Source organism: Xenopus tropicalis, chromosome 3, assembly GCF_000004195.4.
Source record: "Xenopus tropicalis strain Nigerian chromosome 3, UCB_Xtro_10.0, whole genome shotgun sequence".
NCBI lineage: Eukaryota > Metazoa > Chordata > Amphibia > Anura > Pipidae > Xenopus > Xenopus tropicalis.
The window spans coordinates 145,902,165-145,917,471 of NC_030679.2; the positions used below are offsets into that span (position 1 = coordinate 145,902,165).

At 43.5% G+C, this 15,307-nt stretch overlaps 1 protein-coding gene across 1 annotated transcript; it reads left to right on the forward strand.

The window, feature by feature from the left end:
* The first annotated feature begins 1,063 nt into the window (after nucleotides 1–1,063).
* LOC108646252 (extracellular calcium-sensing receptor-like) lies at nucleotides 1,064–8,120 on the forward strand. Its single transcript, XM_018092705.2, has 6 exons — nucleotides 1,064–1,209; nucleotides 1,715–2,006; nucleotides 3,071–3,898; nucleotides 5,990–6,130; nucleotides 6,250–6,424; nucleotides 7,198–8,120. The coding sequence occupies exons 1-6, from the start codon at nucleotides 1,064–1,066 to the stop codon at nucleotides 8,118–8,120; spliced, it is 2,505 nt and encodes an 834-aa protein (XP_017948194.2).
* The last annotated feature ends 7,187 nt before the right edge of the window (nucleotides 8,121–15,307 follow it).

The window sequence follows — 15,307 nt, forward strand, 5'->3', positions numbered from 1 at the left end:
GGAATCATTTAACCATGAAAAAAACCCAATCGGGCTGTTCTGCCCCCAATAAGGGGTAATTATATCTTAGTTGGGATCAAGTACAGGTACTGTTTTATTATTACAGAGAAAAGGGAATCATTTAACCATTAAATAACCCCAATAGGGCTGTTCTGCCCCAATAAGGGGTAATTATATCTTAGTTGGGATCAAGTACAGGTACTGTTTTATTATTACAGAGAAAAGGGAATCATTTAACCATTAAATAAACCCAATAGGGCTGTTCTGCCCCAATAAGGGGTAATTATATCTTAGTTGGGATCAAGTACAGGTATTGTTTTATTATTACAGAGAAAAGGGAATCATTTAACCATTAAATAAACCCAATAGGGCTGTTCTGCCCCCACTAAGGGGTAATTATATACCCCTGGAACTATAGCAGGGTGACCTGTTACCCCAATGTTTCTATATATCTGTAACCTTGTTATGAGCTAAGGGGGCCCAGCCTGAAGGCCAGTTAGGGGGGATTTGGGGTGAGTGCTTATTTGTGCCCTGGGTACCCCTGGAACTATAGCGGGGTGACTGTTACCCCAATGTTTCTATATATCTGTAACCTTGTTATGAGCTAAGGGGGCCCAGCCTGAAGGCCAGTTAGGGGGGATTTGGGGTGAGTGCTTATTTGTGCCCTGGGTACCCCTGGAACTATAGTGGGGTGACTGTTACCCCAATGTTTCTATATATCTGTAACCTTGTTATGGGCTAAGGGTGCCCAGCCTGAAGGCCAGTTAGGGGGGATTTGGGGTGAGTGCTTATTTGTGCCCTGGGTACCCCTGGAACTATAGCAGGGTGACTGTTACCCCAATGTTTCTATATATCTGTAACCTTGTTATGGGCTAAGGGGGCCCAGCCTGAAGGCCAGTTAGGGGGGATTTGGGGTGAGTGCTTATTTGTGCCCTGTGTACCCCTGGAACTATAGCAGGGTGACTGTTACCCCAAAATCATCTCATTGCATTGCAGGTTGACACCCTATTTCTACAGAACGTTCCTGCACCTCACCCTTACATGCCTTACCCCTGCCTACTATATGGATGGGAACCCCTCAATCTTGGGCTCCCATGGGATTCTGGAACCTGGGGATCTTCTAATAGGAGCAGTGATTCCCATTCACACTGACAGTATTTTCCCCTTGGCCACCTATAAACAGAAACCAACCCCAGATATTTGCAAAAGGTAAGATTTTGTTTTTCTGTAAAATAATGTGCCCAGCCTTGTGGAATAACTTTCATGTCAAGAAACCCAACTTTGTTTAATTTTATATATTCACATTTATATATATACATAATGTTTGCAAGTGTAATGATATGAAATAGTTTCCCTCATTTACAGGAAGCCCTGCAGGAATTACCAGTGACCTCAGGAAGGGATGGGATTCCCATTGGCCCTGATGTACTTGGGGCAGTTACTGCTTTTTGTTTGGGTTGCCACCTTTTTTCATAAAACATTGTTTTTACCAGCCAGGTGGTTACCCTACTCATATCTGATAAAAAGGGAAGGGATCCCATATGCTCAGCTAGTTGAACCCACCTGAAGAAGGCCTCACTGCTTCTAACAGGTGTTTATGTTGAGGAACCCATGAATGAGTATTATTTACTAATGATATTCCTTTAAAAAGAAATGTGACAGCTTTAGCTTAGACAACTAATAAGTGAAATGTTTTTAACTTTTAACCATTTAGTTTCCGCCTTGACTTCTATCAGCAGTTCCAGACCTTCAGGTTTGCGGTGGAAGAGATCAACAGAAACCCTGAACTCCTACCCAACAGTACCCTGGGTTTCTATGTCTATGACTCCTGTGCTGTTCTCCAAAGAGAGTTAGGGGGAACAATATGGATGATAACTGGTCTGAACCAAGTGATACCAAATTACTGCTGCCAGGTACATCCTCCTCTTACTGCTGTCATCGGTCACTCAACATCCACATTCTCCATCCTCGTGGCTCACATCATGGGATTGTACAGATTTCCACAGGTAAGGTTTACTAGGAAGTTTACATAGACTGCATACAGGAAGTTAACATAATCTGCATACAGAAAGTTTACATAGACTGCATACAGGAAGTTAATGTAGACTACTACATACAGGAACTTTGCATAGACTGCATAAGTAAGTTTATATAGACTGCATACATGAAGTTTACATAGATTGCATAGAGGAAGTTAACTTAGGCTGCATACAGGAAGTTTACATAGACTGGATAAAGGAAGTTTATATAGACTGCATACAGGAAGTTTGCATAGACTGCATACAGGAAGTTTACATAGACTGCATACAGGAAGTTTGCATAGACTGCATATAGGAAGTTTATGTAGACTGCATACAGGAAGTTTATGTAGACTGCATACAGGAAGTTTGCATAGACTGCATACAGGAAGTTTACATAGACTGCATACAGGAAGTTTGCATAGACTGCATACAGGAAGTTTACATAGACTGCATACAGGAAGTTTATATAGACTGCATAGAAGACGTTTACATAGATTGCATAGAGGAAGTTAACTTAGACTGCATACAGGAAGTTTATATAGACTGCATACAGGAAGTTTACATAGATTGCATAGAGGAAGTTAACTTAGACTGCATACAGGAAGTTTATGTAGACTGCATACAGGAAGTTTATGTAGACTGCATACAGGAAGTTTATATAGACTGCATAGAAGAAGTTTACATAGATTGCATAGAGAAAGTTTACATAGACTGCATACAGGAAGTTTATATACAGCTGTAATACTGAATTGCCTTTAGAAAGCTTTAGATAATTTTTGTCCATACCTTGTGCAAACATATGACAAGAATCCCTGTGTAGGTTTCAGCCTTTCAGCCTTTTCCTTTAATATGTCCTTGTCACTATAAGAAGCAAAGCTACTTTCCCTCTACTTTAGTTCAGGGCATTAAAGACCTTATAAATTTTTATAGGATTTTAAAATCTTTAGCAGTTTTCAAACTTGGAGAGTTTATAAATAACCCTAATTGATTTCACATTTCTATAATAAAAATAAAATCTGCTGCATTGAATTGAATCTGTTTGCCTACAGGTTAGCTACTTTTCTACCAGCTCTCTCTTGAGTGACAAGAGACAGTTCCCTTCCTTCTTTAGAACCGTCCCAAGTGATGACTTTCAGGCCAGGGGACTGGCACAAATGGTGCTGCATTTTAAATGGAAATGGGTGGGGCTCATTGCTTCTAATGATGATTATGGCACCGAAGTGATAGAGGTCATCAGACAGGAGGTCGTGAAAGAAGGAGCTTGTGTGGCCTACACCGTGTATATGTCAGACAACCTACTTAATCAAAATCTACCAAACATTGTTAAAACAATAAAGGATTCAAGTGCTAATGTCCTAATTGTCTTCTCAGTTGACTTCTACTTATTTCCCCTTCTGGATGAGATGCTGAAACAAAATGTAACTGGAAAAACGTTTGTTGCCAGCGAGGCTTGGTCCATTTCAAACCGTTTAGCAGTGAATAAATATGTCTCCTTACTGTCTGGGACTATAGGCTTTGCTTTTTTCAGCTCTGAAATTAAAGGTCTTCAAAAGTTCCTCAACTCAATGACTATCTACAATACCCCAGGGATATATTGGGCAAAAGAGTTATGGGAAGAAGTTTTTGGGTGCACATTTGTTGACCAGAAGAACCTCACCGTTACACTGAACATCAAAAAACAATGTACAGGAGAAGAACATCTAAGTTCTGTGCAAAACATCTATAACGATGTGTCCATATTAAGAGCCTCCTACAATATCTATACTGCGGTGTATGTGATAGCAACGGCTCTGCATGACCTCAGGCAATGCCGGTCCTTGGGTGGAGCCTTGGTTGGAAATAACTGTTTAGATATAGGACATTTCAAACCATGGCAGGTAAAGGAACAGATCAGAATGTTTATTACTTTATGTTATGTTCATTTAATGCTCATTTTCACTTTTTCCTTATAATTCTGTGTTCAATACAAGTTTCAAGTGTGTGTCTGATGGAGACACTTTGCTTCAGGTTTCTGTTCTCCTATTTAGGTTTCCAAGGAAAACCTTATTTACAATTTACAAAAAGGTGACTTCATGAACTTTTCAAAGGTGACTTCATTAGAAGGTCATTTTCTACCTCTCTGCAGTGATACAACACCATCATGACAATCAGGTCACCACAAATAGGATGAGGGAAGAGTTGATCAAGGTCGCAGTCTGAACATTTACCTATAAATTAGCTAAACAAGATAAAGCTTTTAGTCCAAGTATTAGTGTGATCAAGTGTAGTATCGAAAGAGAAGCACTTGGTCCTCTGGCCATTAGTCTCTTGGGCTTGACCCCAAGCCAAGACTTACGCCCTGGGGAAAGCTTAAGCAGAACCCAGGGTAGACGAGGAGCCCCCCTAGCTGCAAGGTGAAGGGGAGTCCAACGACCTGGTGGGGCTCACCCTTTGCTCGATGAAGATGGACTATGATGTCCTTTGACTGGTGCCTTGGACACATGAGCATCAGAGTCCATGCCTTCGGGTAGGACTCACTGACAATGATTCAGTATCATTATATATATTCATATAGATAACCTGATAATCTGATGGGGAACACTAATACCAAAAATTCAATCTTATCCATCCCCTGTCAATAACTTGACATGAATAAGGGCGGCAAGGAGATGACATTAGCGATATTGCAAAATTTTTGGTTGAGCTCAGCGTTTTGGTGATGAACGCCACTCAGAGCTGCCAACGTATTAAAGAAGCTCAAGTCCTAGCAGCATTGCCCTGAAGGGTCACATAACTCTCACATAACTCTCCTGATTCATAATTGTACCCTATGTGAGGACATTATTTGTGATTAGAAGCAGAATACTTCCATGTCATAGAGCTAAAGTCACCAAAAATAATTAAGGGCAAAAATTCGCTCATCACTAATTACATCCCCTCAGTGTTCTTCTTCACAATAACAAAAAACAAGTGTCTCCCCTGGTAGTAGCATTAGAGAAGGTTATTGGTTGCAGGTTGGCTATGATTAGATACCTAAATATAGATCAGGTCTCCAATGACATTTGGGGGCACATTTACTAAAAAATTTTAGAATTTTTTCTGGGCTTAAAACACAATTTGGTAAAAATTCGGAGTAACCGCGATAATTTCTGAAGTTCTAAAATGTCTCGACTAGTGATAAGTGAATCTGTCCCATTTCGCCATACAATTTGCAAAACGGCAAGAAAATTCGCGAAATGGCAAAAAAATTTGTGAAACGCATTTGTTGCGTGATTTTTTTTGTCGCTCTCGCTTTTTTTTGTCGGGCGCGTCTATTTTTTTGTCACCTGTGCTTTTTTTACATGACCACGCCCAATTTTGACTGCACCCTTTTTTGATATGTCTGCGCTCGATTTGACACGCGACTTTTGATTTGCACTACGAATTTTTCCGCAGAGAATTTTGACGGAAGTTTTGCGAAACAATTCGCCAATGGCAAACTGCGGAAATTCACTGCGAATCCATGCCCGGCGAAAAAAGTCACTAGTCTCGACAATGTTTTTAGCGTTTGTACGAAAATATTGCAATTGCGTTCCCAAAGTCACAATATTTTCATGCCGAAAAGTTAATTATGCCACAAAACCCTTTCTTGCTTTGATGCCTTCCATGTCCGGCTTTGGAAGCCTTCCATAGGACTCAAAGGTACTCAACAGATCAAACCTGGGGAAAAGATAGTCCTGAGGAAAGTGTAACCAAAGCGTTAATGAATTCCAAAATGCTTGTATTCTTTGCGCAAAATGCAATTTTTTGAGTGAAAATTTAACGAAAACGACGAAAAGCTTGTGGAATTTTAATACATTTTGAAATGTTCTATAAGTTAGAAAAAAGTTAGAAAAAATACGAAATTATCTCAAAATTGTTTCATGAATGGGCCGCTTGGTATCATTAGTGTTTATCTTGACATAAATTTTAATATATTTATCTCAAGAATATGTTTTTCCTTTCTGAAGCTGATGAGTTATTTTAGGAAAGTCCGAGTAACACTGAACAACGCTCGAGACGTTTTCTTTGATAAGGATGGAAACCCACCAGCTGTATATGACATAGTCAACTGGCAGTTGGGATCAGATGGAACCATCAAGCAAATGAAAGTTGGAAGCTACGACACTATGAATTCTTCTGGGGACATATTCAGCATCAATACCACGTTGATATGGTGGGCTACAGGGAATCAGGGGGTAAGTGATCACATAGGACTTCAACAAGAAAGTCAACTTTTTGCCCTGACTTTGGTTTGATAATTGACTTTATTTCTTCCAAGGTTCCAAATTCTGTTTGCAGTCAGAGTTGTCCAGAAGGGTTCAAACAATCCTTAAAAGAAGGAGAGCCAGTGTGCTGCTTTCAGTGTAGCCCCTGTGCTCAAGGGGAGATCTCCAATCAGACAGGTGGGTTCATAATAATGGGGGGGGGGGGATGTAATAAAAGTCGGTTAAAAAAGATCCACAATGTGAAAATGTATGCACAAATGAATAAAAAAGATGAATTTTTTTGACTGGCAGGTCAACAAGGTGAACATCTACCTTTGGGCATGTCTTACAATCAAAAATGCAATAACAATATAACTAAGAATTTGACAATACTGATGAGCAAATTTTTTCACCAGGCATGGATTCGCAGCGAATTTCTGCATTTCGCCATTGGCAAATTGTTTAGCAAAACTTCGGTGAAAATTTGCTGCGGAAAAATTAGATTAAAAAAATCCACCTTGTGACTCAACCGACATGTTTGCGAGAGTGCGCAGTGAATGTTATCACATGTCTTAATGGGAAAGCAGTTACCTTGCATGAAAAAAAATGACACCCCTAGTGATTGGCAAAATAATTTGGCACATGTGGATTTGCAGCGAGTTTCCGTGCTTTGCCATTGCGGATAATTTCGCGAAACAGGCACCAAAAGTTGGCGAGGAACATTCGCGACAAAAAATAGTCGCTTGCAAACAATAAATTGCTGTGCACACCATTTTTGTTGGGACACGACATAGAAAAGGATAAAAAAAAAATTGCCATGCAACATTTTCGATGTTTTGCAAATTTTGTGCTGTTTTGCGAATTCTTTGCAAGATTCACTAATTTTCGGCAAAGCTAAATGGGACAGATTCGCTCATCACTAGACACCAACTTCAATCTGTCCCTTACTTTTTATTTTTTGTACTTTTCAGATGCCATTGAGTGCTGGAAGTGCCCCTGGGACATGTGGCCCAACAGTGCAAGAGACAGATGTTTGACCAAACCCATTGAGTTCCTTTCCTATGAGGATTACTTGGGCATCACCCTGGCAACAATCAGTACTTTCTCCTCTATGGTTCCAATTTTTATCTTTCGACTTTTCGTTCATTATAAATCCACCCCAATTGTGAGAGCCAATAACTATTCAGTGAGTTGTATTCTCTTAGTATCTCTGTCTTTCTGCTTCCTCTGTGCTTTGGCTTTCATTGGTTACCCCCAACCTGAGAAGTGCCTTCTGCGCCAGGCGGCATTTGGCCTTGTCTTTACCCTCTGTGTATCCTGCATTTTGGCCAAAACTGTTATTGTTGTTTTTGCCTTCATGGCCACTAAACCCGGGAGCAGCCTCAAAAAATGGACAACTCCCCGTGTGCCCTACATGATCATTACCATCTGCACCTTCATACAACTCACTTTGTGTGTGTTTTGGTTGACAATCTCCCCTCCTTTCCTCCAGTTCAATATTGAAGCCAAACCCGGAATCATTGTTGTAGAATGCAATGAAAACTCTCAGTTTGCCTTCTGGTGCATGCTGGGATATCTTGGAATGTTAGCCACTGTCAGTTTCACTGTAGCTTTCCTGGCCAGGAGGCTCCCAGACAACTTCAACGAGGCCAAACTAATAACATTCAGTATGTTGGCCTTCCTCAGTGTGTGGGTGTACTTTATCCCAGCCTCTCTTAGTGCCCAGGGCAAGTATACTGTTGCCATGGAAATCTTTGCCATTCTGACTTCCAGTTGGGCCCTTGTGTTCTGCATGTTCCTCCCCAAATGTTTCATCATATTGTTCAGACCCGACATGAACTCTAGGGAAAACTTAATGAGAAAGGAGGGAGGAGAAAATAAAGAACACAATTAATTGTATAATTTACAAAATGTTATTCCAATGGTTTGTTACACAATAAAAATTATATTTATTATACTTTCAGTCTGTACTAATTTGGCACGTGTTCCTGCTTCTAGTCAATCATATAAATCAGTAAAACCAGATAACATTTCTCCCACTGGTGAGTGGGTATTGGTGTCCAGAAAGTCTAAAATGATCCATCAATAAGAATACACTTGAAGAATACATTTGATCTTCCAGCCAATGGTAAATCTTGGACTAATACATTGGAAGAATTTGAGAATCTGAAGAGGATGGATTGGGGGGGAAAAATAGAAAATAAATGGTTGGTAGCCATCCAAAGAATTTTGATACTGGGCCAGATCCAACTGTGGTAAGTACTGATAGTTATACTAGAGGTGGGTCAGATAGCAGAAAGAAAGACATTGATCAGACATGGAAAGTTAGACGGGGGGAAATAATTACTTTAGGCGATTAAGACTCAACAGCAGAGAGAAAAAAGTCAGGAGAAAAGTAGAATAAAGGAGGCATAAGAGAAAGCATAACTACTAATTATGGCATTTATTACTCAAATGTTGCAAAAATGTGTTAAAACTCAGAGGAAGAGGTAAAGAACAAAGTAATAGATCAGTTAGGATAAAGATAAATGCCCCAGGCCCAGATGGAAGTATGGGAAAGTTCTATAAGACCTTCAAGCACTTTTTGACCCTAATTATCATTGAGGTCATAGAAACTGTCTAGGAAAAAGTACCTACCTCCCTTACCCCCTCTACAAAGGCCTCCACGAAGGTTAAGTTTCTTGGGGGTAAAACTTAGGAAGGAAGACAATGCAAGACTGAACTGGGTGTAAAAACTTGATGCTGCATTTTGTAAAATCAAAGTTATCATCTATGAAAAAAGATCTCCAAGGTTTAGCTGGTTCTGGATGTTCAGTATGTCTCCTCCAGTAAGCCCTAAACATGATAGATCAGTTCTTGTACATTGTGCGTGGAGCACCTCTAAGCCTCTCATTGTCTGCCTCTGAAGTAAGTTGTCTACACAGACAGTGTCTCAGTTGTCATTTCTCACCCTGAGGAGGCTAGTAAAAGTTACTCAGAGGCCACGGGTCTCTGGTCAACAGCTACATATCAGAGGCTTTCTTAATCTTTCACAGTAAGATAGATTTTCCAATTCCCGAATTCCAGCTTGCCTTCACTAAGGCCTCCAATAAGGTTAAGTTCCTTGGAGGTGAAATTTAGGAGAGAAGACGATACAAGACTAAACTGGGGTCAAAAGCTGCAGATGTAAGAGCACAAAATTCAAAATTGTCCTCTATGAAAAAAATCACCAAGATTTATCTGGTTCTGGCCCTTCTATAGGTCTGCTTTGTAGCAGAGTTACAAACAGATCAGGTAGCAACCCTTACACCAACATACCCCCCCCCCAAACACACAGGTGACAGAACTTCAAAAGGACCATCAACAAGTTTTTTATCCGCCCAGAAACCTCCCCAAACTTACTTTTCCTCTTCTTTCTTCTCGACCCTCCTCACAACATCGTTGACGGCATATCCCAGCCCCTTTAGTTACCACCCCACGCCCTCCTACCTCACAGCCTGCACCTTTTGTTTCTGCCCCCCCCCTGCTGGCCGTTAAATGTATATTAAAAAGGTGGCAACCCTGGCTCCAGTGTTGTGCTTGTGCACAATTCAGCTGAAAGGCAAGATGGAGGCTAGTTACCTGCACCCAACCTTAACCTGCCTGATCCCTACACAACCTGACTAGTCATCTCTATTTATAGACCCGCGCCTGACCTGTAAACCACTGATGTCACAAAAGGGGCGGGAAGGGAGCATGCCTATAAATAAGAGAGCCAGAACTGGGAAGCCAGCACTGTAAAGTCAAAAATGTTGTGCAGAGGTCGACCAGAACCCGTGGGTATCGGGCCGGCCTGCACATCACTAGTGGAGGCTCTTGGCACAACTCTACAGAAGTGCAAGAAGCATTTTGGGATACAAGTATCTTCAGTAAAGCGTCAATTAACACACAACCATGGGTCATCTCAGCCTGGCAATTATAGGCCTGTAAGTTTGACATCCGTGGTGGGCAAGTTATTTGAAGGCTTGTTAAGGGATCACATTCAAAATTATGTAGTGGAGAATGCCATTATGAGCAGTAATCAGCATGGCTTTATGAAGGACAGGTCATGTCAGACCAATTTAAGTGCTTTTTATGATGAGGTAAGTAAGAAGCTGGACAGTGGGGATGCAGTAGATATAATCTATTTGGATTTTGCCAAAGCATTTGATACCGTTCCCCACAAACGACTGCTTTCTAAGCTAAGGTCTATTGGTCTTAGTGAAGTTGTTTGCACATGGATAGAAAACTGGCTACAGGATCGGGTACAGAGGGTGGTTGTTAATGGCACATTCTCTACTTGGAATAAGGTCCTCAGTGGGGTCCCTCAGGGTTCTTGACCAACTGGCAATCTGGGCAGCTAAGTGGCAGATGAGATTTAATGTGGATAAATGTAAGGTCATGCACCTGGGATGTAAAAATATGCAAGCCCCGTATACCCTTAATGGGACTGCACTAGGCAAATCCATAATGGAGAAGGACCTTGGAGTCCTTGTAGATAATAAACTTGGCTGTAGCAAGCAATGCCAGGCAGCAGCTGCAAGGGCAAACAGGGTATTGAGCTGTATTAAAAGGGGTATAGATTCACGGGAGGAGGGGGTTATTCTTCCCCTTTACAGAGCGCTGGTAAGGCCCCATCTAGAATATGCTGTTCAGTTTTGGTCTCCAGTGCTCAAACGGGACATTATTGAGTTAGAGAGGGTCCAGAGAAGGGCAACTAAGCTGGTAAAGGGTATGGGAAGTCTCAGTTATGGGGAAAGACTGGCCAAGTTGGGTTTGTTTACACTGGGGAAGAGGCGCTTAAGAGGTGACATGATAACTATGTATAAATATATAAGGGGATCATATAATAACCTCTCTAATGTTTTATTTACCAATAGGTCCTTCCAACGGACACGAGGGCACCCACTCCGTTTAGAAGAAGGGAGGTTCCATTTAAACATTCGGAAAGGATTTTTTACAGTGAGAGCTGTGAGGTTCTGGAATTCCCTCCCCGAATCAGTCGTGCTGGCTGATACATTATACAACTTTAAGAAGGGGCTGGATGGATTCTTAGCAAGTGAGGGAATACAGGGGTAGGGGAGATAGCTCTTAGTACAAGTGAGGGAATACAGGGGTAGGGGGGATAGCTCTCAGTACAAGTGAGGGAATACAGGGGTAGGGGGGATAGCTCTTAGTACAAGTGAGGGAATACAGGGGTAGGGGGGATAGCTCTCAGTACAAGTGAGGGAATACAGGGGTAGGGGAGATAGCTCTCAGTACAAGTGAGGGAATACAGGGGTAGGGGGGATAGCTCTCAGTACAAGTGAGGGAATACAGGGGTAGGGGGGATAGCTCTTAGTACAAGTGAGGGAATACAGGGGTAGGGGAGATAGCTCTTAGTACAAGTGAGGGAATACAGGGGTAGGGGGGATAGCTCTCAGTACAAGTGAGGGAATACAGGGGTAGGGGAGATAGCTCTCAGTACAAGTGAGGGAATACAGGGGTAGGGGGGATAGCTCTCAGTACAAGTGAGGGAATACAGGGGTAGGGGGGATAGCTCTTAGTACAAGTGAGGGAATACAGGGGTAGGGGAGATAGCTCTTAGTACAAGTGAGGGAATACAGGGGTAGGGGAGATAGCTCTTAGTACAAGTGAGGGAATACAGGGGTAGGGGGGATAGCTCTCAGTACAAGTGAGGGAATACAGGGGTAGGTGGGATAGCTCTCAGTACAAGTGAGGGAATACAGGGGTAGGGGAGATAGCTCTCAGTACAAGTGAGGGAATACAGGGGTAGGGGAGATAGCTCTCAGTACAAGTGAGGGAATACAGGGGTATGGGAGATAGCTCTCAGTACAAGTGAGGGAATACAGGGGTAGGGGGGATAGCTCTCAGTACAAGTGAGGGAATACAGGGGTAGGGGGGATAGCTCTCAGTACAAGTGAGGGAATACAGGGGTAGGGGAGATAGCTCTCAGTACAAGTGAGGGAATACAGGGGTAGGGGAGATAGCTCTCAGTACAAGTGAGGGAATACAGGGGTAGGGGAGATAGCTCTCAGTACAAGTGAGGGAATACAGGGGTAGGGGGGATAGCTCTCAGTACAAGTGAGGGAATACAGGGGTAGGGGGGATAGCTCTCAGTACAAGTGAGGGAATACAGGGGTATGGGAGATAGCTCTCAGTACAAGTGAGGGAATACAGGGGTAGGGGGGATAGCTCTCAGTACAAGTGAGGGAATACAGGGGTATGGGAGATAGCTCTCAGTACAAGTGAGGGAATACAGGGGTAGGGGGGATAGCTCTCAGTACAAGTGAGGGAATACAGGGGTAGGGGAGATAGCTCTCAGTACAAGTGAGGGAATACAGGGGTAGGGGGGATAGCTCTCAGTACAAGTGAGGGAATACAGGGGTAGGGGAGATAGTTCTCAGTACAAGTGAGGGAATACAGGGGTAGGGGGGATAGCTCTCAGTACAAGTGAGGGAATACAGGGGTAGGGGAGATAGCTCTCAGTACAAGTGAGGGAATACAGGGGTAGGGGGATAGCTCTCAGTACAAGTGAGGGAATACAGGGGTAGGGGAGATAGCTCTCAGTACAAGTGAGGGAATACAGGGGTAGGGGAGATAGCTCTCAGTACAAGTGAGGGAATACAGGGGTAGGGGAGATAGCTCTCAGTACAAGTGAGGGAATACAGGGGTATGGGGGATAGCTCTCAGTACAAGTGAGGGAATACAGGGGTAGGGGGATAGCTCTCAGTACAAGTGAGGGAATACAGGGGTAGGGGGGATAGCTCTCAGTACAAGTGAGGGAATACAGGGGTAGGGGGGATAGCTCTCAGTACAAGTGAGGGAATACAGGGGTAGGGGGGATAGCTCTCAGTACAAGTGAGGGAATACAGGGGTAGGGGGATAGCTCTCAGTACAAGTGAGGGAATACAGGGGTAGGGGGGATAGCTCTCAGTACAAGTGAGGGAATACAGGGGTATGGGAGATAGCTCTCAGTACAAGTGAGGGAATACAGGGGTAGGGGAGATAGCTCTCAGTACAAGTGAGGGAATACAGGGGTAGGGGAGATAGCTCTCAGTACAAGTGAGGGAATACAGGGGTAGGGGAGATAGCTCTCAGTACAAGTGAGGGAATACAGGGGTATGGGAGATAGCTCTCAGTACAAGTGAGGGAATACAGGGGTATGGGAGATAGCTCTCAGTACAAGTGAGGGAATACAGGGGTAGGGGGGATAGCTCTCAGTACAAGTGAGGGAATACAGGGGTAGGGGAGATAGCTCTCAGTACAAGTGAGGGAATACAGGGGTAGGGGGGATAGCTCTCAGTACAAGTGAGGGAATACAGGGGTAGGGGAGATAGCTCTCAGTACAAGTGAGGGAATACAGGGGTAGGGGGGATAGCTCTCAGTACAAGTGAGGGAATACAGGGGTATGGGAGATAGCTCTCAGTACAAGTGAGGGAATACAGGGTTATGGGGGATAGCTCTCAGTACAAGTGAGGGAATACAGGGGTAGGGGGGATAGCTCTCAGTACAAGTGAGGGAATACAGGGGTAGGGGAGATAGCTCTCAGTACAAGTGAGGGAATACAGGGGTATGGGAGATAGCTCTCAGTACAAGTGAGGGAATACAGGGGTAGGGGGGATAGCTCTCAGTACAAGTGAGGGAATACAGGGGTATGGGGGATAGCTCTCAGTACAAGTGAGGGAATACAGGGGTAGGGGGATAGCTCTCAGTACAAGTGAGGGAATACAGGGGTAGGGCAGATAGCTCTCAGTACAAGTGAGGGAATACAGGGGTAGGGGGGATAGCTCTCAGTACAAGTGAGGGAATACAGGGGTAGGGGGGATAGCTCTCAGTACAAGTGAGGGAATACAGGGGTATGGGGGATAGCTCTCAGTACAAGTGAGGGAATACAGGGGTAGGGGGGATAGCTCTCAGTACAAGTGAGGGAATACAGGGGTAGGGCAGATAGCTCTCAGTACAAGTGAGGGAATACAGGGGTAGGGGGGATAGCTCTCAGTACAAGTGAGGGAATACAGGGGTAGGGGGGATAGCTCTCAGTACAAGTGAGGGAATACAGGGGTAGGGGGGATAGCTCTCAGTACAAGTGAGGGAATACAGGGGTAGGGGGGATAGCTCTCAGTACAAGTGAGGGAATACAGGGTTATGGGAGATAGCTCTTAGTACTAGTTGATCCAGGGACTGGTCCAATTGCCATCTTGGAGTCAGGAAGGAATTTTTTCCCCTCTGAGGCAAATTAGAGAGGCTTCAGATGGGGTTTTTTGCCTTCCTCTGGATCAACTAGCAGTTAGGCAGGTTATATATAGGCATTATGGTTGAACTTGATGGACGTGTGTCTTTTTTTCAACCCAACTTACTATGTTACTGTTACTAATGTTACTATGTTACTGAGGCATTCTGGGTATTATGGCCTTAGCTGGAGGAAAGGACATTAGTTCAATTATACATACAGTCAGGACTAGCAGTGTGGGGAATAAGCAAGGGGCATTAAATACATTGACATTTATATAAACTTGGCTACAATTACACATGATAAAGCCCAAAGAGTTGGTAAAATGAGACCTAAGGGAATATCTCTGATCCTCTATGAGAAGGACATAATTGTTTGTTGCATATATATATATATAGACAGGCACGGGCGCATCACATCACAGAGACAGAATGAGGTAAGGAGCGAGTGCCGGGTACATGTTCCAGTCAATAGGGGCAGGGGCAGAGCTACAGGGCAGGGAGAGCCGGGGAACTGACAGGGGGCATTTATCATCTTATTTACTTGGATATGTTTTCTCTTTGGTGTTTATTTATTGGAACTATAGCAGGGTGACTGTTACCCCAATGTTTCTATATATCTGTAACCTTGTTATGGGCTAAGGGGGCCCAGCCTGAAGGCCAGTTAGGGGGGGATTTGGGGTGAGTGCTTATTTGTGCCCTGGGTACCCCTGGGACTATAGCGGGGTGACTGTTACCCCAATGTTTCTATATATCTGTAACCTTGTTATGGGCTAAGGGGGCCCAGCCTGAAGGCCAGTTAGGGGGGGATTTGGGGTGAGTGCTTATTTGTGCCCTGGGTACCCCTGGAAC